At 38.3% G+C, this 27,508-nt stretch overlaps 1 protein-coding gene across 1 annotated transcript in view; it reads left to right on the forward strand.

Annotated features, from left to right (window-relative positions):
- Positions 1 to 26,314, forward strand: part of CACNB4 (calcium voltage-gated channel auxiliary subunit beta 4) — a 156,960-nt gene extending 130,646 nt beyond the window's left edge. Inside the window, exons 11-14 of the mRNA XM_022569720.3 lie at positions 1,722 to 1,873; positions 4,136 to 4,231; positions 17,044 to 17,229; positions 19,639 to 26,314. Of these exons, the coding sequence (XP_022425428.1) occupies positions 1,722 to 1,873; positions 4,136 to 4,231; positions 17,044 to 17,229; positions 19,639 to 19,899 (695 nt within the window). The 3' untranslated portion in view covers positions 19,900 to 26,314. The remainder of the gene's footprint in view (positions 1 to 1,721; positions 1,874 to 4,135; positions 4,232 to 17,043; positions 17,230 to 19,638) is intronic.
- Positions 26,315 to 27,508: the final 1,194 nt, after the last annotated feature.

Consider the following 27,508-nt stretch of genomic DNA (forward strand, 5'->3'; position numbering starts at 1 on the left):
CTTCTGAGGGCTGTGAGGAAGAAGGTGTTCCATGCCTCTCTGCTAGTTTCAGTTGGTTTGCTGGCAATCTTTGGCATTCCTGTCTTGTAGAAGCATCACCCCAGTCTCTGCATCCATCTTCACGTGGTGTTCTCCTGTGTGTGTGCCTGTCTCCAAATTTCCCCTTTTTATAAAGACACCAGTCATATAGGAGTAATTCCCACCCTAATGACCTCATTTTAACTTGATGATCTCTGTAAAGACAATGTCTCAAAAATAAGGTTACATTCTGAGGTACTGAGGGGTTAAGACTTCAACATATGAATTTAGGGACGATACAATTCAACCCATTATAGGAGGGAAATCAGAGAACATGTTGAGAGTCAGAAGTTGAACTGAACAGCCTCTACTGGGTTCTAATGACTCTTTAAATTCATACTTCTTATACAGATCATGCATTAAACACCAGTGGTTTTGTGGGAAATAAGAATTTTATGCTATTAGCAAAGCCCTAGAAAATAGAGTTACATGATAGTTTTGAGCATTCATGATCCCACACACCCTGTCAATCTGTCTGGTTATGGAATGGAGAATTTTTGGTGGGTAACATGAACTTGAATTTATACTGAATAAGCAAAACAAATCACGGGATTCTGGTACAAACCCTTTTCAATGAGGACATTTAGAGCAACATCAACTTTTTCCTAGGCCATCTTGGAAATAATTTAAATTAGGTAGCTTTGTCTACTCTATGTAATTTGGATAAGATTACAACATTGTTAAGTCATGCTATAGCCAAAAATGAAAATAAGCAAAAAGCAAACAAGATCGTCTCTCTTAAATAGACTAATTCAGACTGTGGACATGATCAATAAATCAGGTGATTTATAAAAATATATATTAAAAAGCTTTTTATATTTCAGAAAGCCATATTATATTTTTATAGATAATCTGCTTAATTTTTGCTTAAAAAATAGCTGGATTGCTTTTGACATTGAAAATAACTAGATTTTTCATTTGACCAGATTCGTGCACAGATTCAGGTCAGTTGGCTATTACAGCAAGCCAAGTAGATTTGCATCTAAATGCATTGTGGCACTTTAATATAATTGATCTTAGGTTGTTTTTTGTTTTTTTATTTTAATACTGAAGATAATTATGCCTTAGAACAAGTCCACTGGCCCTAACACTTGAATGAAGACTTAGCAATATGCTAGTTGTTAAGAGTAGATCCAGAACATTTAACAGGGCTACAAAAATGTGCATATCAGTCAAAATAGATGAGTTGTGAGATGTTAAAAAACATATCCATAAAATATTAATGTGGAAGTTGTTGATTGGTAGGCGTATTTCAGCATAATTTGCTTTCCATGTGATGTTGCTCTGCACATGTATTTCGATTGCTTCCTAAAATGTAGTTGCAGCTTCTATAGCTAAAATAAAAGTTCTTTAGAACAAAAGCACAATCAAAACCAACATAGCTATGTAAATAGCTAAATATTAGGGTGAGCATAAGAAGCAAATCAAGAGAGCCTTCTCAATTTTTTCCACCAACTCTTTGGTTTTATGTAAAAGTCAACCCATCTCTCTTTAGAAAAGATCTTAAGTTAGATAGGACTATGAAAATTCAAAATGTTCTGTTTTGCAATGTAGGCTAATATCTGAATGAGGTACTATTTTTTAAATATAGGAACTAATTAATAAAAATACCATGACCTGTTATTTGATATTTCTCCTTTTAGCGGAAGTACAAAGTGAAATTGAAAGAATCTTTGAGTTGGCAAGATCTTTGCAACTGGTTGTTCTTGATGCAGACACCATCAATCACCCAGCACAACTTATAAAGACTTCCTTAGCACCAATTATTGTTCATGTAAAAGTCTCATCTCCAAAGGTAATCAGCTCATTTCTGTCTTAAGGGTTAGAAGCTTGTTTCTTCTGAAATATTTTTTGCTCTGTGCATTTTTGTTAGTGGGCAAGGAGAATGTCTTGTTGAGACCCTTTTAATGAGCAGTTTTTAATTCACCTGTTCTGTACAGGTTCTAGAAATTTTGAGATAGCACATAAAGAATTGTTTATTCCTTCAAGAAGCTCAGTGTCTATTGTGGTTCCCAAACTGGGCAGTTATGCAAGAGTATAATAAAAACAAAAAGAACTAAGGTGAGGAAAAGTAAAGTCTGGCTTTTCAGAGACTTTAGGTTCTATCTTGGTAAATCTCTTAGGTAATATTGATTCTTGTATCACCTATATTCTCGCCCCAGTTGAGAAAGTACATAGTTCAAGAAGTACATATATATGTAAAGCAATTATACTCCAATAAAGATGTTAAAAAAAAGTACATATATATTTATCATATAAGTCAAACATCACTGTATAAAATCTCTCATGGAAACTTTATAGACCCTTAATTTGTGCTTAGGTTGGGTTCTTCAAGGAGTATAGTTATTCTGTGGTTGAGCACAATGTCATATCTGCCATGTATCTTTATGCCAATGGGGGAGATTAAAAAAAAAGTGACACAGCCTCAAAGTGGTCCCTTTTGACTTGGGTGTTCTTTAACTTTAAAAAGTGATGATGGGCCAGGGTGGTAGTGGGGGGAGAGATAAATTGGAAGATTGGGATTGACAGATACGCACTACTATATATAAAATAGATAACTAGTAAGGACCTACTGTATAGCATAGGGAACTCTACTCAATACTCTGTAATGGCCTATATGGGAAAAGAATCCAAAAAAGAGTGGATATATGTATATGTATAACTGATTCACTTTGCTGTACACCTGAAACTAACAGAACATTGTAAATCAACTATACTCCAATAAAAATTAAAAATAAATAAATTTTAAAAAATAGATTATGCATTTATAAAAACTAAGAGTACAATGAGGTTGCTTTTAAAAATAAATATCGAAATTTGAAAAAAAAAAAGTGATGATGGGGAATTCCCTGGTGGTCCAGTGGTTAGGACTTCATGCTTCCACTGCAGGGGGCATGGGTTCAATCACTGGTCGGGGAACTAAAATCCCTCATGCCACGTGGCGTGGCCAATAAATAATTAATTAGATTTTAAAAAGTGATGATGTTCTGAAAAGTTAATATGAAATGGATACCCTTGGGAGGTACTACCTTAACAATCAGCTTCTTTTCAGTGGCCCTAGGAGTGCATTTTCTTGCTTAAATGCCAGTTCAACTTCCAGCCAGAACAGGGGTCTCCTCTCACAGGTAGAGAATGTGCCCTTCCCAATGCTTCTGAGCTTCTCAGCCTTCCGTCTCTACAGGCACTGGTTCTGTGCAGGATGAGCTTGGGAATCCTGACCAAACCAGGACCTTTGGGGAATCATTAAAATCGATTGAAAATGCCTTGAGCACTTGGAGCCTCTTTGACCCAGAACTGAAGGGGATTCAAGCACCCTTACTGCAGTGGAATAGATTTCAACCCCTCTCGCCCCAGTCACCGTGGGCTCCATAAGTGCAGGAACGGGGACTCCTGTGGATATATGTGCTGAGATATCATTGAGCCTCATAGATTAGTAGTAGTTGGGGGGAAGGGTCTTACTTCAGCTAAAAAAAATATTAAGGGAAAGATGAGTATATGGAAAAATGCAGTTACAGCAGTGCCCAAAAGACATAGGTACATCCCTGGTTTATACGTAGCAATACAACCAGTACAGATGTTCTGCCTAGATGTCGATCATGAAATTGTCCTTTAATGTAAGATTAGACTGGAATGCCTTAATTATCAGTGACACAAAGGGTCAAATATATGTAACTCTTATATTTATCTGACATTGAGATAGTGAACCAAAATATTACTGAACTAAATTTGGACATAAATGACCTGGTACAGATCAGTGCCTGCACTTTTGCAGGGCTCTCTTTGAAATCTCTGGGTAAAATCTAGGGTGGGAACTCCAGATCCCACCAAGACCTCACATGGAGCGAGGATAGGATGAACATGTCAAATCCACTATAACTGAAAGCTAGTGTAAGTGGCTGATGTCATTACAGAGTTTATATATATATATATGACTTGTTATATTGTATTTCCTCCCTATTAATACTCAGGCTAAATAGACTATGAAAAAAGGTCTGGATTTATTTGGTTTTCTTTCAGTTCATTGACAGTATCTCAGATTCATGTCTTCTTCTATCAGGTTTTACAGCGGTTGATTAAATCTAGAGGAAAGTCCCAAAGTAAACACTTAAATGTTCAACTGGTGGCAGCTGACAAACTTGCACAATGTCCCCCTGTAAGTACAATCATTTTTTTTGTCTTAATCATTCTTGACTAGTTAGGAGAGGTTGGTAGGTTTTGTTTTTATCATATTAGCATTGTCATTTTTATTCTAGAACGGTCATGATGATGGTATGTTGTCACATATCTAAAGGATTTCTTGCAACAAACTGCTGCTGTCATGTTGGCTTACCCAGACATCCAGAGCTGTGTGGTGTCTGCCACGTAATAAGAAATGAACTTGGTGTCCAGGGTCTGATGTCCTTACTGCCACCTTGATTGCCTTGCAAACAGTCAGCAAACTATTTAATGCAGTCATGTGGACACTTTTATGAAACGAAAACAACAAATAAAACATACTGATTTGACTCCTTTAACTTTTCTGACAGAAAGTTCCTAGAGGCATAATAGATTATGACATTGAAAATTGAGAATTTATTAGAACTAGAAGAGCCCTGTGGTTATAGCAGATGAAAAGGTCAGGGTTAATAAGTAAGATGAAAAACCATATTAGAGCAGCTTTTCTTCTAATGCCATTACCAGAAAACAGCTGCTGAGTTCAAAGCTGAGCAAATGACGAGGAGGTGGGGGGGTAGGGGTGGTAACTGCTACCGTGTGGGTCACCAGTGTCTACACCTGCTCGGCTGACTTACTATTTCTGTGCCTGTGTTTCTCTGAAGGAAATAACTGTTTTTCCTACTGATTTAATTCACTAGTTTTTGTTATATGCTTATGTAAGGATCATTCATGCTCTGTGGAATCATAAAATTCAATTCAAGTGTTTAGAGAAGCAACACAGCGTAGCTGTTAAAAGTACAGACTCTGGATCCAGACTGCCTGGGTTCAAATCCATACTAATCTACACTAAGGATTACATCCCTAGTTATGTAATCTTGAGCAAATACCTACCTCGTTGGTTTGGTGTAAAGTGTCAATGAGTGAATGTGTAGTAGAGCACTTAGAACAGTACCTAGCACATAATAAGCACCATCTAGGTGTTTCTGTTATAATTACTGGATGTACTTTGTGCTGTGCCATGCCTACCTGTCAGGCTCTGCAAGGATCTGTGCCTGTCTGGTTCACTGTTGTGTCTCAAGTTCCTATCATACGAGGCCCACGATAAATATCAAATGAATGAAAGGATGTACAGGCAATAAGAGTACAGGGTAAGAATAAGGATGTACAGGCAATGCGATCTCTTATTAGATGCTTACAATGGGCCAGACACTGTGCTATGTGCTTTATATAGATTATCTCTAACCCTCACAGTTACTGTCTCTAACCCTCACAGTTACTTAGTAAGGTAGGGCAGTATTATCCCCATTATATAGTTGAGATGACTGAAGACAGAGAGGTTAAGGGATTTCCTTAAGGTCACACAGCAAATTAGGATTAGATTTAGATCTGTCTGGCTCTGAAGCCAATTTTCTCCCCAATCGAACCCACCTATTCACACACACACACACACACACACACACACACACACACACACACACACACCTGGTTATCTGCTTGCAGATAATTTGGATAGCCCGGAGTCTGGAGTCCTATGTTAAGTCTAATTGTAGCTAGACAGACACATTGCTGACTATTGAAGTCCACTTACACAATGGAATGTATGATTAAAGCACTGAGCGAATATAGGAGAATGTATTACCCAGTCCCTGACTCTAATGCGTCCCAGTTGAAGGAAGCTAACCTTTTTTTAGCAGCTACCAAAAGACAGGAACTATGCTATTGTTTCCAATTTTTAGAACAGTTTTCTAAGGATAGTTATATCAGTTTGGGTCTTCTGGGAAGCAGACACTTAAGTGGAATTCAAAGTACAGATTTATTAGGGAAAATGCCTATGAGAGGAAAAAGGGAACAGGGACAGAACTGGCAGGGACAGCCTTCAGACCTGATGTAGTTCTGACTCTGTGAAAGGAAAAGGGGAAGGAAAAAGTGGGTAGGAGGAGCCTCAGACTGTGATGTAGCCTTGAGAAAATCTCCCACTTGGAGCTGGGGACTTCCCAGAGCACTAGAGGAGCCTCATGTTGGGCAGAAACATTTAGGCTCTAGTCCACGTGCTGTGCTCAGGTGGTGGCTGGGAGCAGCCTGGGGAGAGCAGGTCCTTGCTTGAATGCCCTGGTGGATCCCGAAGGTGCAGCAGCCCAAGGCTGTCTGCTGACTGCACTCAGCACAGCAGGTTCTCACTCCAGGGGAAGTCTCGGCATGCACCTCTATGACCGCCACAGTAGATAATACTATCCTTACTTCCTACAGGAGAAAGCTAAGTCCCCACTAAGAAATTTGTTGGAGGTCACAATTAATTGTTAATCAACTGTGCTCCAATATAAAAATTAAAAAAAAATAAGTGGGCCCCAAGATTCAACTGCTTTGTCTGACTCCAGCAAAGCTCTGTCCACCGTACTGCTCCACTGGTACACATAGCTGTGTAGTATAGATGGATCTCTGGCCCCCAACTTCGATGTGCAAGAAATGGCTCTTTTTCTACTTTGACCCCTTAGCCCACTGGGCAGGCAGGATGTTTAGCCATGCTTGCAGCTGCCTTTACCCTAATCCAGGGCAGAACAAAGACAAAGGGTGGGGCTGGCGGGAAGTTGAGGGAGTGAGGGGGAGAGTTCCAATGCAGACAACCTATTCATTGACCAAATCCACGTGGTCCTTAAGGATGGAGGCTGTGCTGCATCAGACCTTATCGGGAACAGGGGGTCTTTGGCAAGGCCGGGAGACTCATAGCCCCTCCTCTCCGGGACATTGGCAAGAGAGCTCCCTTCTCTTCTCTGTCTGAGAGAGTGGAGGTATCTTCCTTTTTCCCCCCTCTTGTTACTATTAAAGGAACTCTCTGCTTTTGTTGTATCTAAAAGCATCCTCACCTTCTTTTGTTTCCAGAGGCAGTTAGCACAGAATGTTTCCAACCAATTTAGGCTTTGGGGACACAAAATCCAGAAGGGGAAATGGAGAGCTGGGAATTTCCTGCCACAGACACCTCCCTCCCCCACCAGACAAGGAAGCACAGACCCTGCCACCTGCTTAAATGGCAGAAAATGAAGAGGGAAGGTACAAAAGGAAAAACACGGATTCATAGCTCAGATCTCACTGGCCGTGTCTGAGTTCCCTTATGTAGAGATCCACACTGCGAGGGCAGCGCTGGTTCTGTGAGGTCCCAGACGTGGTGCTAAGATCTGTGGGAGTATGGGGAAGCAGATCTGGGGGGACTTGAGGGCAGTTAGGCCTGTGTAATTTCATTTGACACAGGGATCAGACTCATCCAACAGGAGGAAGGCGTTTCACACATCTGCTCAAATGCAAATGCTGAGAAGAATGGGACGGCTTTCTAAGTAGAGAGCTTGTCTCTAATTGCCTTCAGTTGGTGGCAGGGATGCGGGTGGAGTGGGCTCTAGGACCTGATGTCAGGTGTCGTGGAAGGAACCTCCTCTGGTGAAGGCTGAAAGCTGTGGTACCTAACATCCCTTCCCAACTCTGACACTCTGATTCTGTCTAGATTTTGGAAGTGATCAGCACAGACATGTTATTGAAATCATGAGGGTTGTAGAGCCCAGGGAAAAGGAGAGTATAAACATAAGCAGAAGATATATCAAGTCAAGTAATATGCTTATTGTTTCAAAACATGATTAAGATGTTTCACAGAATGACATGGGGGCATGTCTGAAGACGTGGTATCCATGTCTCCATATGGTTAAACCAGACACACTCAAATATTTAGTCATTTCAATTCTGTGTAGCTCACCTACAATCGACCTTCTTGGCGAGAACTAAAACACACTCAGCAAACATTATTTAAGCTTTAGGCCTGTTACCTTGCTAGGTGCTAGAGAGACAAAGGCACGTTCCTGCCTTCAAGGAGCAGATAGTCTAAAAAGGTCCCATTGGTTGAGTCAGCTCTTGGCAAACAATTTGTTAGGTCATAAATATCCTTGCAGATACTACTTTATAAATCTTTTTTAGGTTAAAAGAGAAATTTAGATCAGGGTTTCTCCACAATTGACACTGTAGGTTGAATAATTTTTTATTATAGGGACCTGTCCTGTACATTGTAGGATTTTAGCAGCATCTCTGGCCAGTAACAAACCCCAAGTTGTGACAACCAAAAATATCTTAAGACATTGTCAAATGCCCCTTAGGGAAAAACGTCACTCCTGGTTGAGAACCCCTGGTTTAGATGAATATCTACACAAGTTTTGGTTAATAATGTTATAAGAAGTGTCAGTAAGTGATTCCTTGAGATGCATTTCAGGTGAATTGAACTTGTTCCTTTTTAATTTGATCTTTTTATGAGAATGAGTTTATTAACATTTATTCCTAATAATTACTAGAGAAAATAACTTGTGTCTTATTAAAATTGATGTATTATAGCTGCGGAGACAGTTGATAGTTGAGTATGTATACAGTACATGTTACATCTGAAATAGCTGGAACCAAGAAAAGATACGTGCACTTAAATGCACATAATACTGTGAGCTGCCTTAGGATATGTCCTCATGTCAGGAATCTCCAACAGCCTCATGCACTATGAAGGCAGCTTTACCCTGTCATTATTTCAGCAGGGTAAACACTTCCTTGTTTTATATAATTGGTTCGATAACCTAGAATTCTAAACAAGCAGTCTGGATAAGCAAGGTTACCTTGCATTTAATATTTTCTAAACACTTTACATTATTAAACATGTTCATTTAATATTGTTTAAATAGCATTTGTAATGCTAAGAAGGAATTGTACACTCTATTTTGGCATTCACGAAAAAAATCTTTGGATTATAAAAACCAGTAGTAGTCTCAAAATGTATCTGCATTTGTCCCTACCCTACTTCAAGACCATAATTATCATTTTCATCCAAAGACGGGTGATCACTGTGTCATTTTAGTTCCTCTAGGAGAATTTGCAACTTGCTAAATTGGCCACTGCGTCTCCAATCTGAAAAGTCAGCAAATTACACTGGTGGAATCTCACATTGCTAAGAAATTAAAGGCGGCAGTCTCTAGAAAGGGAAGTCTAAAAGAGTACTGAAAAAAGTTGACTCTCTATAGCCAGAAAAATGAACTCAGCGACTATTGAAGCAAAAAGGGAACTTGGAAAGCACCCTGTGTAGTATTTCCTGGAGTGCGTTCTTCCCACTACAGGTTCCATATGTAATGTCAACAGGTGGAAACACTTTGGTACCAAAAATGTTTGAGAAAACACCTAAGTAAACAAACGTAGACTGGTTTCTTTACAACAAGAGCCTTAATGTGCTAATGAGCATTTTATATCTCCATTAAGATAGGTCGTGTACAGTGCTTCCCCTGAATTTTGACTATAGAACCATTTTAGTGTTTCATGGCACAGTTCTAAGGAAAGTCTCATGTTACAAATGAGGGGACTGAAACCAAGAGAGGTGACCTGGCTTTCCAAAGGTCATGCACCTTGGGCAAAGCCAGGGTAAGATCTCTGTCTCCTCATCTAGCAAGACTTTAGAGAGTGAATGGCAACAGACGGGCTATTATATATTCTCCTGTAGAGAGAATCATGGGTTTCATGGGTGAGGCTTCTTCTAAGAGTGGGGTCAGCAAACGTTTTCAGTAAAGAGCCATATAGTAAATATTTTAGGCTTTGTGGGCCATGTGGTCTTCTTCACAAAACTACACAACTCTGCCTTGGTAGCAGGAAAGCAGCCACACACAGTATGTAAACAAATACAAGTGTTCCAGTCAAATTTTGTTTATAGAAGCAGGAGGCAGGCCCAATGTAGCCAGCCCACCAAAGTTGCCATCCTTGTTCTAGGACAAGGTTCTGGTTACCTATTTCTGTGCAACGAACTACCCCAAAACTTAGTGACTTCAAATGACAACCACTTGGTGGTACTCAGCTGGTGGCTGACTTGGTCCCTTAGCAGGAATGGTTGGAAGGCTGGGCTCAGCCAGCTCCTCTCCCTCTCCGCGTGGTCTCAGGGCTCTTCCATGAGATCTTTCCAACAGGAATATGCACTTCTTACATGGCAGCTCCCAGGGCTCCAAGAGCAAGTATTCCATTCCCTTTAACTTAGATACTGGGCTTGGATATTGGCTCAGTATCACTTCCACAGCCTTCTGCTAGTCAAGGGAACGTAGGGGCTGCTCAGATTCAAGGAGAGGGGACATAAACCCTCCGTCTCTATGCAGGGAGTGTCAAAGAACTTGTGGCCATTTTTAATCTGCCACAGACAGAAAGATGAGCTGGGAGGATGGGCTACTGAATAGTTCTACTCTGGAAGAGGGAGAAACTTTCCTTCATTGCCTGCTCTGGATTCACAAAAGAAAAGTTGGGATGGGGCTTCCCTGGTGGCGCAGTGGTTAAGAATCCGCCTGCCAATACAGGGGACACGGGTTCGATCCTTGGTCTGGGAAGATCCCACATGCCGTGGAGCAACTAAGCCTGTGTGCCACAACTACTGAGCCTGCGCTCTAGAGCCCGCGAGCCACAGCTACTGAGCCCGTGTGCCTAGAGCCCATGCTCCGCAACAAGAGAAGCCACCTAAGTGAGAAGCCCGCGCACCACAACGAAGAGTAGCCCCTGCTCGCCGCAACTAGAGAAAGCCCGCACGCAGCAGCAGAGACCCAACGCAGCCAAAAATAAATAAAGAAATTTATATTAAAAAAAAAAAAAGTTGGGATGCAGACAGAAAAGGGGTTTGTGAGACTAGAACCCATAAGCCCTTTCCATATATGTATTTTTATATGACCAGCCTGAATTTGCATTTGGAATAGCCTTCTGTACACTATAGTGTTGGATTTCATTTTGCTTCTACCAGGTATTGGTGCCCTTTTCCTTTTCAGAGAAGTTGAAAATAGTACATTTTAAGAAGCGCAAAGTTCAAATTGCCCCAGTACTGTGGTCACAAGAGCTACATAATGCATGGTGAGAAAAGCAGATAGGCAGACAATTGAATATATAAATGAAATGTAATCCTTTCATCCTACTTAGCTACAAGCTGGTTTGTGTTACCAAAAGCTGACCCTGGTTCTTTGAGCTCTGTAATTTTTCTGTGCATATAAAATGACATTGATCGCTCTGTCTGCTAGAGGGGAGTGTGTCTCCTCCACAGTCTTGCAAACCTCTAACGTTACAGTAACCATGGTCATTCTCTTCTGTCACTCTTCATTTTCTATTGCTGAATGGACTCAGATTTATTAAACACAGGAACTCTGAAGTGAGTGGCGGTGCTCAGTATCCTATCACAATAGTATTGCTATCATGGTAGTAATTTTCCACCGCCCTTTTCCAGTAATTTTATTTAAATTATTTAGAATTGTGTGAACTCACCTACCTGAAGCGCCATCCCCACTGGTGCATTCATTATTACAGAGCCTCTGGATGGTCATAGTTTAATTCACAACATTACTTTTGAAAAAAGAGAATAATTGATTTCAGATGTTTCCTTCATGAAACAAGGCCACATGGGATCTAGTTTCTCTCAGTCCTAAGGCGACTACTCTTGAAGGAATTTCAGCCACCCAACTTAGATATACCGAGTTAGGGATACTTCAGTACTATGATGTAAAGCATTGGATTAATATGGACTTAACAAAAACACTGGGTGCCTTTTCTGCAGACAGTAGCACGGGTAAATGTTGTTATAATCTTTGAAGAATAAGAGTGGACAGGATGGGAGTTCCCTGGCGGTCCAGTGGTTAGGACTCAGAGCTTTCACTGCCATGGCCCCAGATTTAATCCCTGGTCAGGGAACTAAGACCCCATAAGCCACACAGCACGGTCAAATAAATAAATAAATAAAAAGCAGGACCATCTTTAAAAAAAAAAAGAATGGACAGGATGGATGGGTGTGGTGAGGAAAATGTGGTTGGGTTCAGAATGAATGTCACGGATCATTAAAAGAGAGGAGCTAGAAGGGATCAAAGTCACTGTATTCTTTGCCTTCATGTTTTCCCCACCCATCAGTGGCAGGAATTCTGATTGTCTTTCCCTTTTGGCTCATTAAAGTGGAAACTGTGCCTGTAACTAACTGCTAGAGCCCCATGATATTGGTAGGCTTTCCTTTATCCCCATGAGATCTCCTAAATCTTTCAAAATCCCTTTAACTTAGTTCTTTGAGCTGAAGAACTTTGAGCTATCACTAGTTGACCAGTGAGTTGAGTACTCAGGAATTCAAAAGCTTTAATAATATAAAGAATACAATTTTAATATGAAAGAAACATTGGTTGGTTATTTTATAATTAGCATTGCATATTTGCCATTCAGCCATATTATTTCACTGAATAGTACTTGCCGGTCTTTTTTTTTTTTTTTAATGGTGGCAGATTCAGGAGCTCTATATTCCAATAACAAAGAAGTAAAAGTATGCTCACCCCTATTATTTCTTTTTTCCACTTAGAAATAGGAAAGATGCCCCATATGAGGTTTTATCTCTGCACAACAAATAAATGTAAAGCAATGCATATACCATGGGAGAGTTTGTATATATTTAATCCCCTGGCTAGCTAATATTCAGTAATGCACCAACTTTTTTAAAAAGTTAAGATTAAACTGCAAAATTAATTTCTAAGTTTTATAAACTTTTTATTTAAAAATGTTTAATAACAACTCCTAGATAAAACATATAAGAAATTATGTTTTTTTAATGAAATTCTCCCTCTTTGCTAGAAAGTATATATTTCACAGTCATAAAGAAAGACGTGCCCACTCTCTCTATATCTTCCCTCCCAAGAGAATGTAAAAGAAATAAATGGAACCTGTTCCGGTTGTCAATGTAGGAACTGAAATGTGCTCCATTTTTTCTAAAAACTAGGGTGACTGACCATTCCATTTCTCCCCAGTTTTCCAGATTTTGGCACTGATAGTCCCAAGTACCCAGAAACACTCAGTCCCCGGGAAACCAGGATGGTTGGTTGCTCTAATTCAGGTGCCTTCCTTAGGAACGTTTGTGATACTCTATGAATGAAGAACTAGACAGATCTTTAAATACTTAAAATATTTTAGAAAGCTATTGCAGATTTTCTTCATTCCCATTTTATTCAGCTTCGATCTTTCCCTTTCTTCCCTGTCATTTTTGTTCTCTGGACCACTGGATAAGCTAGAGGTATGTTTTTCACTCTTGTTATTTCTAATGCTTTAGTTTTTTATTTTTCTGAAAGTGGTTGTCCAGAAAAGGGACCTACTGTGCCTGGTTTTCTGGTGATTTGTTTTGACTCCTCTGTTCACTTCTTATTTACTTTGGAAGTCACATTATTTCTGCCCACCTCAGCTGAAGAAAATACCCCATCACAAAATGTCAGAGGTGCGTGCTGTGTCTGTACGGTGCTTTGAAAGCAGCTCAGCGTTACCCTTATCTCCGGCAGTCCCAAGAGCATGGTATCACTGAGTGGGTAATTGTTCACTGCCTGTGACTGTCCCATTACCCACACCCTCTTCTCCTGATTAGATAGCTCTCTGCATCCATATCCCATGCTGGAGGCTTCACGTATTACACAGTAAGGAGCTAGCTAGGCTTGAACATTTTTTTTTAATAAATTTATTTATTTTATTTATTTATTTTTGGCTGCATTGGGTCTTCATTGCTGCACCGGGGCTTTCTCTAGTTGTGGCGAGCAGGGCCTACTCTTCATTGGAGCACTCGGGCTTCTCATTGTGGTGGCTTCTCTGTTGCAGAGCACGGGCTCTAGGCGCGCAGGCTTCAGTAGTTGTGGTGCATGGGCTTCAGTAGTTGTGGCACACGGGCTCAGTAGTTGTGGCGCGTGGGCTCAGTAGCTGTGGCGCAGGGGCTCAATTGCTCCGCGGCATGTGGGATCTTCCCGGACCAGGGCACGAACCCATGTTCCCTGCATTGACAGTCAGATTCTTAACCACTGTGCCACCAGGGAAGCCCAAACTTTTAAATTTATGAAAAATTGGCAAAGCTGGTTTGCATAATTCATTCGGCTGCTTTTCGTTGAATTTCTCTTTGTATAATTTAAAAAAAATTTTTTTTCTCCCTTATCCTCATTTCCTAACACTCTGGTCTAATCAGCTGTGTTATTTCCTAAAGAGTTGAAAAGAAAAATTGTCACAGATATCCAGGCTGTGAGATTCCTCTTAGTTGGAAATAAGCCGCATATGTCAGTATTCATTCAGAGGCTGAAATTTGCTTTGCTCTGTGCTTTTGAAAGCCTAAAAGCAATTTCAGATCATCTTCTATCATATAGCTGTCTTTTTAGCAGTGCAAAAGCTTCGTTTCCTAGAAATGATTGAGGCTTCAGCAAACAGCCATGTGCTGATATATACAAAATCGATCCATTGGCAAAGAGAAGTACTTTATTAAAACTACTTGTAATTAAGTGTATGTTTAATTGTGTCTGAAGCCCTGACCAGGTAACATGTGGAACAGCCAGGGAGATAAAAAAATCTCTTTCAAATAACACTCTGCAATGAGGGTTGCTTACCTTGTTTTACCCTCCCTGGACTTTGCAACCCTGGCTGTGATAGTTAGAACCCTCAGTCCAAGTGTCCCTGGAGGGTTCATTAACTTGGGACCTTATGAAAGCAAGGAAATGACGTGTTGAGATTACACATTGTTGAGATCCCACATTAAAGAATGAGATCTACCTAATTGAATTATACAGTTAACATAAATAACACTATGTAAACAGCAGACTCCAGGTCAAATAGAATTTGTGGACGATTTTAGCCTGGATTGGCTGACAGAGTGGTCCCTTGTTCCATTGCTGCGCGGTTTCCTCTTTCTTCTTCCTGTGTCATCTGTCTGAGTCTGTGCACGCCCTTTGGGATGGGGCTGTTCTCGTTCCACTCAAGTTAGCACTGCAGTGCTATCAGAGGATGCAATGTGTGTATCAGAGCATTAGGGACATTTCTCAGAGTCTCTGTTTGTAACTGTTGACGGCTTAGATTAATGGGGGCAGGGAGCTTTTGATTGCAGGAGACAGACACTCCCTTGATTTGCTTTAGTGGAAAGAGGATTTATTGTAAGGATGTATGTTGACTGACACTGTAGGAACTAGCTGTTTTCCTGTTCTCTCATGGGCTCTATCGTCTCTTCCATTGTGTCTTTGCTCCTCTTTGTCTGTTTTTTCTCTTCCCTCTACAGATAGAATTCTTTGACTTATAATTTTCTCTCCCTCATAAATTTAACTTTCACATATCTCTCTGGGCCTCCTTCTAAATCCAGAACTTTAAGCTGCAGCTCTGAACATTCACTGGCTCAGTCTCTGTTGTTCTGAATTAAAGTCCTGGTCTGATGTGTAGGGTATTATGGATTTTAATACTTGTCTCTCCCCCGAGACTGGATGCTTCTTGAGCATAGGGATGAAGTCTGTTTTCTTTGCCACAGTATACCCACAATGCTTAGCACAGAATAGGTACCGAGTAAACACTTTATGAATGAATAAAATATGCAAAAACCCGTCTGAAATCCACTAATAAGTGTTCTTGTGGGGGAATGGTTTCTACATGACTTCAACTGGCTGAGTCTTCTCAAACGCCAGTCGGTTTAGGCTGAAGCCACCTTATTTCTTTCCTAGTTGCTAAACGTATCTCACTGCTCCAAGGACTTTGAAACTGCTTTGCAAATTAGGGTCAAAATATTCAGTAAAGATCAACGTGATGAAAACATTCAAAGAGTTAATGTTGGGAGAGAGATTGTTTCCATGGTGACTTCTGCTTCAGGGAGCCCTCGTGCTGATGAGAGTGAGCCAGCTGACCCCCCACCAACTCAGAGTCATCCAGTTGTTACAAACCTACGGTCCCCCTGCCGCATCAAGCGTTGATGGCAGTAACCCTGTATTTGATTCATTACTGGGAGCTCCTTCTTTGGGTAAAATGAGCTTGTAAAAGCAGGTGGAAGTGGTGCAAGAGGGAAGAAGTGGATTCAGAGGCTGAAAGTCAGGGGTGTGCTTTCACTTACCCATGGAATGGCTTTTCTCTTTATGAGGTGCCACGGTTATCTGACTGTCCCTCCAGGGAACCTGTGTCCCGGTTATATTCTGTGTTCCTGACCACACTGCAGTGACAGAGGGGCCACTCTGCTCCTTTGGGGCTGAAGAACAACTTCCTGATTATAGAACAGGTGTTGGACAAAGTCCTTACTGTCAGAAACATGGACCCCAGATACTTCTTGGGCGAACTACCCCCCAACTCCCTGCCTACCACCACTGCAATCAAGTATTCGTTCTTGTTCTTTTTTAACCATTTCACACAGTGATCCTCTGGTAGCAGAAGTCACTATACTGTGGTTTTCTACTGTTGATCCTAAACCTTTCGTATTGCTTTACCACGAGACAGATAGCAGATAATATTTTCACCAACATTCTAAAAGTTACCTAACTAAATGTTATTTCCTCCAACATAGTTACTTTGGGAGGTGAAATGTTTATTCCAGTGATACATTTGTTACCGGAACATTTTTAGAACTCCTCTTTCCGTACCATTAACTTGCTTCTCTCTTATTCTGAAGTATAATTCAGAACTTTTATATAGTATATAAAAGAATGTATTCAGTAAGTATCTATAGGAATATATGGATAAAGATGTGAATACATATGTGTTTTCACTCTTTTCTCCTTAGAACACTTTTCCATGTACCTCATCTTTTTTTTTCTAAATGAAAGATCCAAATATTTGATGAGCTTTCCCATTTTTATGTGAATGTCCAAATTTGTACATGGTTAACTGTGCAGTTCTTCACTTGACTTTAACTTTAGCAACTTCCAGTACAGCCCCTCAAGTTTGATATTTGCTATTGGACATTAGAAACAATATTATCCGCATGCAGTGAAATTTTAGGTTTCATTGCCTAAAACCTGAAGTAGAAATAAAATGGACTTTCCTTGTCATCTATAGGAAATGTTTGATGTTATACTGGATGAAAACCAGCTGGAGGATGCGTGTGAACATCTGGGAGAATACCTTGAGGCCTACTGGCGTGCCACTCACACGACCAGTAGCACCCCCATGACCCCACTTCTTGGAAGGAATTTGGGCTCAACAGCACTCTCACCATATCCCACAGCAATTTCTGGGTTACAGGTAGTGTCACTTGTGCTCTTACAACCTTACATTTAAGGTTCTATAGGAAACTTGACTGAGATGGAGACTGGGAGTGGCCTAGAGAGCCATGCGTTACTATATTAAAAATCTAGAGTATTGCCTAATCATATAGACTATTTTGCATTTTTACAAACTCAAATCACTTTGGTTCATATACTTGCTCTGAAGTCTTGGCAACAAAATTCTTCAGATTCACATTTTTGGCTACATTGATTCTAACAGATACAGACTATTTTACATTTTTACAAACTCAAAACGTGTTACCTAATTGTGACCTGCCCTAGACAAAGTTACCCTGAGAGTGGCGTTTTCCTTAGAACTTTCTCCTCTGTTAATTTATAATGGCTTTTACCTAGGTAAATTCATCCCTCCTATGCCTAAACCCTGCTAAGAAACTTTCTACCTACTATGCAACTGTCCATTACCTCTCCGTGTCACTTCTTAAGGATTATACAGTGGTGGCACTGTCAGGCACAGGGCTAGCTAAGTAAGGTATGTGAGACAGATGGACCTTATGGCCACCCTTACCTAACCCTTCCCCCCGAGGCTGCGGGGCCCGTCCCCTAGCTTGCCCAAACAAAACATGCACATAAGTAGAGTCGCCTTGTTTGGAAACAGTCGTGAATCCCTGAGTTTTCTTAGGGGTGGGCAGGGCCCACCTCGGTCATCGGCTATGGCCAGTGTCCTTTAGGGAAGCTGGGGACGAGTGTAGGAGCAGGAGGCTCCTGCTGTTGTGGTGCTGCACTCAGGGCTAGAGGTGGGGAGCCAGAGGCATTATGATACAAAGTGGATCTTGCCTTCCTCCATCAGTGATTATGTACCATCTACCAAGCCACTGCTGGAATGTGGCCAAACCCCCAGCTGACTGAGGAACAGGTAGTCAATTGAGCTCTCTTGCATCATGACTAGTTTTGTATTAATGGGTTATAATGATAGTCATAATTGTAGATCCTACAGAGTTAACTCTGAGATAAATGGCACTCTCTCAAATGTTATTATAACTGTATTACTCTTTTACAGAATTGCATCTTTGTAAGCAAAAAACTGCCATGTAAATGAATAGCTTTCGAGGCTGGAAATGAACTTGGGAAACGGGCTATTGTAATATGCAGTGTATATGTGCGCACTGGGACTCTTTCTTTTTTTTTTTTTGCGGGGGGACTCTTTCTTTCCTTGTTTCACTGCCTGCCTGCTGATCCGAGTGTGGCGTTCCACTGACTAGTTTGGGTTGGCTTCAAATTGTACACTGTAGGGTGAGAAACAGATTCATGAAGCGATATGCTTCCACCTACACTAGTAGGTGGAAATGAAATGTTGCACTTTGTTTATGAATATAACACTCCTGACTTATCACCTCCAAGATATCCACGTAGAGTGCTTCTCCCAGTTTCACTTGAGTTACCGTGGTGCCCTTTATCCTGGGGCCTATTTCTCCTAGTAACCATGGGCACTTAATTGTGAGACCCCTGGTTGGGGCTCCCAGCACAGGCTGTGACTGTTGAATGAGCTTCCTGCTGTGTGCAGGTGAGTGTCCTTTAGAGGAAATGCATCTGGGTCTTTGGTTTCATCAGCATCCTGTTTCTTAACTGAGGCGACCTACCTAAGGAGGTAGGCACAGCTATGATACATGTTTTCCCATGATTTGAAGCAAAACGTTAATAGCCTTTTCTGAGTGCTCAAATAAGTGTCTAAAGATTAATTTCAAGTAATGGTATTAGAGGAATTTAGTTTATATTCTGAAGATTATTTCTGCAGGATATTTCAGTTGAGGAAGCAAGAATTGTAAATATATCAATTCACTGGCTCCATAATTATTGTGTACTTCTTTGGAGAGAATATTGTTGAGTCTTATGTAGGATGTAGAAACAAATATTTTATGGGTAGCACAAATCATAATTTTATTAAAATATTTTTTAAAGGTATCAGGAACATTCAGCTAATAAAGATGAACTGTGTGACTTTAGGAGGAGAAAGGTTTTATCAGTTCAAAAGAGGAATAAAATAACAGATGCTACTCTGAACTTTAACTTATTTCCCAACAGTAAAATAATCCTCATTTTGCAATAGAAGTGGAATTATTAGGCCTTCGTAAATATATTAAGTTCCATTCAGCAGCTAACTTTGAATTCTGTGTTTTTAATAGGAAGCATAATTATGCAGTATTATGTAATTAAATTCATAAACTACCAACACTTTGGCATCTTTGCATGTTGTGTCCCAAATACATAAGACCAGGTATTTCGAGCAGACCATTTGTACGTCAGAATGTTTTATTGAGTCAGATATTTAGCATCTTATTGTCCAGATCCTACCGTTGTACATACATTTGCATGTTCTAGAAGAATGAAGCTGATGTAATTTAACCAGTGAACCATCTGATATTTTTAGAGTCAGCGTATGAGGTACAGCAACCACTCCACAGAGAACTCTCCAATTGAAAGGCGAAGTCTAATGACCTCTGATGAAAATTATCACAATGAAAGGGCTCGGAAGAGTAGGAACCGCTTGTCTTCCAGTTCCCAGCATAGCCGAGATCATTACCCTCTCGTGGAAGAAGATTACCCTGACTCATACCAGGACACTTACAAACCTCATAGGAACCGAGGATCGCCTGGGGGATATAGCCATGACTCTCGACATAGGCTTTGAGTCTGCAGAAACAAGCAAAATATTCATCTGTTGACAATTTGCCATTGCACTGCTAGGATACAACCAATCATCTTAACTCGGCAACTACAGCACAGTATTGACTGTGCTTATGGGCTGCTGTCATTGATGCTAAGAAGGGGCAAAAAGAAAAAAAAAAAAAGTGTACATTATGCCCTTAAGTCTAGATGGATATTAGATGCCCAATCATAGAGATATTTTTAAGTGCAACATTTACATAACAGTACCTTTTGTTTTCTTCATTAGGTTTAGACACATCAATTTGTAATTTAAGGTACTTATCAAGGCACATATAAAATAATTTCCCATGCTGGAAATTCCAAATGACCAGTTCCAGTTGGAACCAATTTATAAACCAATTCCTGTTGGAATTTGGGTGAATCGACTAGAAAGTCTACTTGAGCATGTTGTAATCAATTTAAAAATCTGAAAAAAAAAAAGAAACTAATTAATAAAATCAAAATACCAATAGAAGCCAAAACCAGCTATGGTATTTATTTGCTGGAGACTAAATTTACACTTAAAGTTGGAATGTATAAACATTTTAATATATGTTAACGTTGCCAGAATGGCTTTTCAGACTTACCAAATGTATTGATAGTGCCAAAAAAACCCCTCAAATTAATGCAGAAATTCTACAGTCTCCTCAGATTTTAATATTTTTATTTCTTTTCTGGCACACCTGTTGTATTCAAAGTGTTTTGCTTTTTGTTTAGTCACAACTGTTAGCTTGTTTGAAGTTGGCAAAAAAAAAAAACTCAAAATTTCTTTAGCAGTGAGAGAGAATAGTAAAGAGAAGCCCAATCATAGCTGGTTATGTGAGATGGAAAATGGGGTGTCGTTTCCCCTTTAATCAATCTGAGCACAACTACATACATCCAGGAATCTGAAGTCAGACAGTAAGAATGGGGCACAGATCCTCCTGAGTGCAAGGCTAAACATCTCCAGATGGGATTTCACCTATCCCACTTAACCACAACTACGGGTTCCGTCAGCACAATTGAGTATCTTTCCATTGCTTCACTCAGTCTCTGTCTTTGAATATCTGAATGTTCTAGCCCTTCACCAAATTCTTTATAATCATGCTAAGGATTTTTTGTTTTACATGGACACATTGAATTTTGATATTGAAAGCTGCGTTTATACAAAATGATTAATTGAAAAACTGTGAAAACGAATTTAAGAGCTTGCAGTAAAAAAATAAACTTGTAGATTCAGAATAGATTTGTTTACTAAAATTGTATCATTTTTATTGCAGAGAATTATAAAGCATTTGAAGATTGAACTGCTTTATTTCTAATGAACACTCCTCTTTACCTATTAAGTCTTCACAGTTTTTCCAGTGACTATAATTACAGAATCAGTGACCTTATGTCTACTATAATCAAGGAAGCCTTAGATTCACTATGATCCAAGAAACTATTGAAATTGACCCTTTTATACAATACACAAATGTCTTTAGGAAAAGACTCTTGTTTCTAAGAGTCCGTTTTTCTAAAACTCGCATAGGATCAGGCATAAAAGTCCTTTTCTACTAGAACATGTCATGAAGCCTATTTTTTTTGGAAAACAATAATAGTTCATATTCTGTTATCTTATTTCCCCCCATCCAAGCCTTTCAGTGTTTAGGCTCTTCAAAGCATGCACCAGTTAAATAATTTTCTTGACCATGAAAATAGGTTCCATATTGTTAATTAGTTATGTATATATCTTGAGCCTCATTATAACCCCCGCATTCCCTCTCCTGTTATTCACTGTGCATACCCCATTATGAACCTGTTTAGCTGATAATGAGGATGCCTATAATCATGTAAGTTATCGCAAATATTTGATACAATTAAAAAATGTGGGCTCAGTGAATTCTAAAAGTTAACATGTGATACTGGCTTGTGAGGTTCTTTTGTCATCTAGTGAAGCTTACAGAATTTTCAGTTAAGACATTTAAAAGAGGTATATCCATTAGGCACTTTACTAAACATACAACCTGCCATTACTGAATACTTTGTTAGAGCACAGAAGAGCATTTTCCAGCAAACAAATATATTTATTACATGTACAGCACATATTTGCATGAAAAAGAAAACACTAGCCAAAACATTTTTCTATATGCTTTACTGGTTTCTTGTTTGTGCGCATTAAAGTATTTAATTGCAAAGAGTGCACCAAGGTGTTAAACTTAGATTAGACAGCTGTTCAGCTTTTTCTGTAGTAGCATTAGCAATCTGGCCATTTAACTACTTTAAGATATTTACATTTTATGGCAGGTAGCTGTAACAGCATTTACATATATTTCCTAGTCAGCAAGATTACCATATTCTTTCAACTTTTAAAAATCTCTTGTTTTTAACGGCCTCTCAAAGCCTAGTTTCTATGTCCTCTATGTCACGCTGATAGAGAGGTCCATTCAATATCTGTGCACAAAACCAATCTTTCCTTTACCATCAAGTGTCCATACCTGTTTTGCTTTGCATTCTTATTCAAAAGCTAACAATCTTGGAGAGGGTATAATGTATATTTTCTTGATGGATGTACTTAAATTTTTACTTTGATTTGGCATATTTTTTCCCCTTCCTTTTATAATATGTTATCTTCTCCAAATGAATAAGGGATATGCATTTTCCTTTCTCTTTTTCTTAAGCCTTAGAGTTTAATGTGTCAGTGATACTAAAATACAGATATATACTAAATGAAAAGTTTTATTTTTACCAAGGCACATCAAGCACCTTTGGAAAATACATACTCCATAAATACTTTGTTTTTAACTGATTTCATTTAAAGATTAGCGAATGATAAGCAGGAGAAGCAAGTCTTATAATGTTTTGAGCCTGTTTTAACTTGTAGTATAAACCACATATTCTGTAATTTCAGCATATATAATTTCAGAATATGTAAATTACATATTCTGTAATTTCAGTCAGCGAACATGTAACAACGTAGACACATGTGACAATGTGGAAGTGTAGTCTTGGAAAAAAAAGGAATGCAATTTGTCAATCCTGATGTTAATTCCTCAAGGCTGTAATGTGACTCCAGTATTGTAATCAACCATGTTATCTTGTTTCCTCCAACATTTAAAGCAACACTTAGAAATGTTTATAAATGACTGATGATTCTCGCTTATCTTTATACAGTTCTGTTGGAAAGAAAATTGAAATTAACAATTCAGACTGACAGTCTTTCCTAGTAAGAGAGTCTTAATTATGTGACAATGTGACATTGCTTAGTTCTTAATGAAATGATTTTTTTAAATATAAAACAAATTCTGAGAAAATTATTTGTTCCCTTTGAATAATTTGTTAATTACTTTAATTATTATTGTTGTTGTTTGCAAAATGTATTTTTGGAATGTTAACCTCTTTAACATACCTGCATACTTGAACTTGTCTTTTGTGTGAGGGCCTTAAAATTCATAATAGGAAGCTAAAGCAGTGAAAGGGAGGGAGAGAAGAAAATGATGCCAAAAGACCGTTTGCAAATTTAAACTCCTTGAATGAACATATCATAAAATGTTGTTGAGACCCAGGATGTCAGTTAAGAATGTGTCTAGGCAACCTTAATTTGCATGCTAGTGTATTTTCTTATTATACAATTTTATTTTGGTATTTGCTAAAAAGTAAAAACAAAATAATGCCACTACAGAAATTGCCCTATATATTGATATTTATACTACCTCTTCTCTAGAGAAGACAATCTGTCTTTAAAGAGAAAACACTTTTCAATAAGTAGGGAATTTATTACTCTTACTGCTAACCTTGCTGCAAAGCTAAATGCATAAATTGTTAAAATATACTTTCCCCTTAGATTTTCAACTGTTGACAAAATGTTCTTGTCACCCTTTCATTTCTTCCATGTTAGTGAACTTTTCTTTGAATCAGTTCACAGTTTATCAGGAGACAAGGTAAACATTTAATATGTCAGTAATCACAGGGAACAAGACAAACTGCAAGGAAGTTGCTTTTGTGTGCAATTTGTTATAACATCTAGCTCCAAGTCTGAGAGTAGATTCAGAGATTTGATGTTTAAGTGAAGTTGGCTTGCAAATTCAAATTTTGTTGATCCTTGACTTTTCCTATGGACACTTAGCCATTTACTGAGTAGGATCATCTTGGACACTCATGTCATTGGAACAAACTTCACATCAATGTTTCAAATAAATGAGAATGTACCCCTTATTTCTTTTATATTTCTGCCTGTATTTCTGTCTTTCATGACACTGTTGCATGTTCTTTTCTTTATTAATTATATAAAATTCATTTTTAATAACTTTATGAATGAAAACATTTTAGGGACTTATGTAATAAAATTTGTTTCATTAGTTCCTCATACCTTTAAACATTAGTTCCTCAACACTTTAAATATTGTTAATGCTGTAACTGTTATGAAGTTACTTACTCAAGCTGTGTCTATAAGGCAGAGAACAGTCCTCTTCTTTTAGATGATAATCATGATCAAACCGCTCAATACAATAGTTGTCAGATAGACAACAAGGATAACATTTTTGTTGTTGACTTAAGCAGTCAAGTTACCAAAATAGTAAAATTGGTTTATATGAGCAGGCAGAGCTACAGCATTCAAAAATTACTTGTTAAAGGTTTCTTTTTTTGTTAAAATGAACTTTCTCAAATGAAACTCATCCTCATGTAGCAAGTATCTCTCTCTACTTGTGGATGGTTTCATACCAAATGCTTCATGTAATTAAGGGACATTATGAGAGGACTAGAAGATATTTCATCAGATAATCTTGACTAAGGGCTGTAACTCCCACTTACCATGAAAACATAAATAAGAGTGAATAGTCATGAGTTTGGGGGAGTCATAGTTACATATGAAATTTTCCTTTGTTTCTTTTGATGTATGTAAAATGTTTGTAGAAAGATGGTAGAAAATGTTATTAATGAATTTAGAGTGTTTGGGGAATACACTGATGCTTCTTCTTTGAAAATTATAGAGTTAAAATGAGGACTATCTAGGAAGCAAAATTGGCAGGCCTCCAGCTTTACAATACTTTGTAAGTGTTCTTGGTTATGTTTTGAACGTTTGAATTTCTCAACAAATGGCTATGTCTATATTTATGCAGGGGCCACTCTTGCTCTACTTGCATGCCACTTTCACACATCTTTAACTGAGATCAGTGTGAATTCTGTATGAATATGGGATGTATTTTAAGATGCAGGATCATTAATGCTATATTGTTGCATACTATTTTTTATTTTTCATATGCCTTACAATATTTTCTGGGATGTTATTAAAATGAAAGCATTTTATTGCCAAAATAAACCTATGTTGTTATTTCTAATCTGCATTAGCAGTAGAAAAATGATGTAGCAAAAACGTATATTGTATAGTACAAAATTATAAAAGATGTATATTTTGCCAATAATATAAAAATAGATTGAGGAGAAAGAAGCACATTTGTTATAGCACAAACTTACAACAAATCCACTGTTAAATTTGGCAGTTGTATTTTTTAAAAGTATATAGATTTAGTTCTAAGTTTTATCAGATTTATTTCATCTACCATCTTTTTAACTTGCTGCTTGATACTTTTCCAGCAATTTACTTCATAGCCTTGCAATCTGTGGATGTAATTTATTTTACTTTATCCCCTTCCATAAAACTTATTAAATTTTATTTTGTGATAAGACTCCTACTATATTTACTGTTCTTATTTCTTCTCCTTCAGTAACAACTACAAAAAGTAACAGCAAGTGAGCTTATAGGGCTCCTCTGAATTTTGGACATGTTTGAAATGTTTTATATTTTTCACAGCCTACAGTCAGAATGAGAAATAAAGATGTTCCAACAACAACAAAAAAGTATTTAGGGATTCTTCAATTTGTTTTGTACTGAATACCATTTTGAAACATAAGTAAAAGCCATTAGCTGTTTTTTTTGAAAGGGTGGTGGGAGGGAAAAGCATAAACTTATTAATACTAAAAATAAAAATGGCAAATTGATGTAAAAAGATTTCCCTACTATTCTGAGAGCTGTTGATATCCCAAACTATTGCTATATCTCCAGCTACAAAGTGGAAAAAAAATGCTTTTATCCAGTATTTTTCCTTTCTTTAAATTTTAGTTATTTATTTTGATAATTTACCCCCTTTTATTTTTCTTATATAGGTAAATGTGTAGCATTCTACAAGGCATGCTGGGTAAAATATACTATGCAAATGTGTACAGTGCTGCATGTTTTGTTCTCCCTCTGCTTTAGTGGCTTTAAAGAAAAAAAAAAGTGTTGTTATTTTTGTGAACCAAAACATTTAACAAAGAAAATGCAGAGTGCATGCATATAGTATCCTAATTTCTATGGATTTGTTTTATGGAATTTAAATGTGTACAAACCAACTGCATTAATTTTTTTTTCTTTTATATAATAAATGAAAAAAACACTGAAACCAGCGTTATACCTCTCCTTTATATTATTCTAGAGATATACTGAAGATATACCGGAAATCAGTAGGTATATTCCCGTACCTTTTATCCAAAAAAAAAGTCTAAACATTTACCCTCAAAACACAGGTTCAATTAAATGACTACTTCCTGAATACTCTGCTAGGTGTTACAAGTGATTGCAAATATTAGGAAAGAGCTTGTAGTTAAATACATACACATACACGCATGTGTGCATGAAATAGAATATATTACAATGTATGTGTGAAATAGGATTGAATACAATATAGAAAAATAAACTAGATAAACCGTATTGTTCACAAGAAATCCCTATATGATTATTTTAACAATTATCAGAAGTTTCCAAAGGTATTTTGTACCTGTAAGAATTCCATGGATGGCATACAGCTTATGACTTGACATTTCATGTGCTCAATGTCAAGTGTCCGTGCTATGACTTGATCCGTATTTGACTTTTCTCTCATTGCAGTGCACAAGAAGTTCAAAAGAAATGTGTACTATGTTGACTATTGCCACTGTATTAGGATTATACGGTGATTTATTATAGCCAAATTACTTCACAAGCATTATCACATTTGATCAATCTGACCCCCCCGATGGGAAATAGGCAGGGCATAGGTCATTAGACAACTAAAATGAAGATGCCAAAGCTCATTGTAGTCTTTCTCTCTAAAGTACTGTTATCTAAAAATACATATATTAAATGCTTTTAGGCTGATAGTCATCTGAAGCATACAAAACAAGGCCTGGAATACAGTAAATAGTGACTGAATGAATGGTACCTCGGTTATTGGAGGTGTACTACATAAGGCTACCCCAACTATCAAGGCATTTCAACCAACAATCTGCAAGTCCCAACTGGAAGAACTGCAGCTCACTGCAATCACTCCATCAACCTGGCCCTGAAGCCACCTTTTGCATCATCAGTGTATCTCCACTAATGAGATAGGTTGTAGAGAGAAGCATCTTGTTTGTCCTGTCATACAACATGCAGATTAGCATAGTGGTTAGACTGTGGCCTCTAACCCTTGCCTGGGTTCAAAGCCTAGATCCAGCAGTAACTAGCTAGGAGTTTGGGGCAATCACTTAACTTCCCTGTGCCTGTATCTATTTTTGGTAGAGTGATTTTTCTTTTGGTTATGGGTCATGTTTTCATATTTCTTTGAATGTCCACTTAT

The sequence above is a fragment of the Delphinapterus leucas genome, chromosome 8, assembly GCF_059928025.1.
Source record: "Delphinapterus leucas isolate spDelLeu-1000000601 "Yukka" chromosome 8, BTC_Dleu_Yukka2, whole genome shotgun sequence".
NCBI lineage: Eukaryota > Metazoa > Chordata > Mammalia > Artiodactyla > Monodontidae > Delphinapterus > Delphinapterus leucas.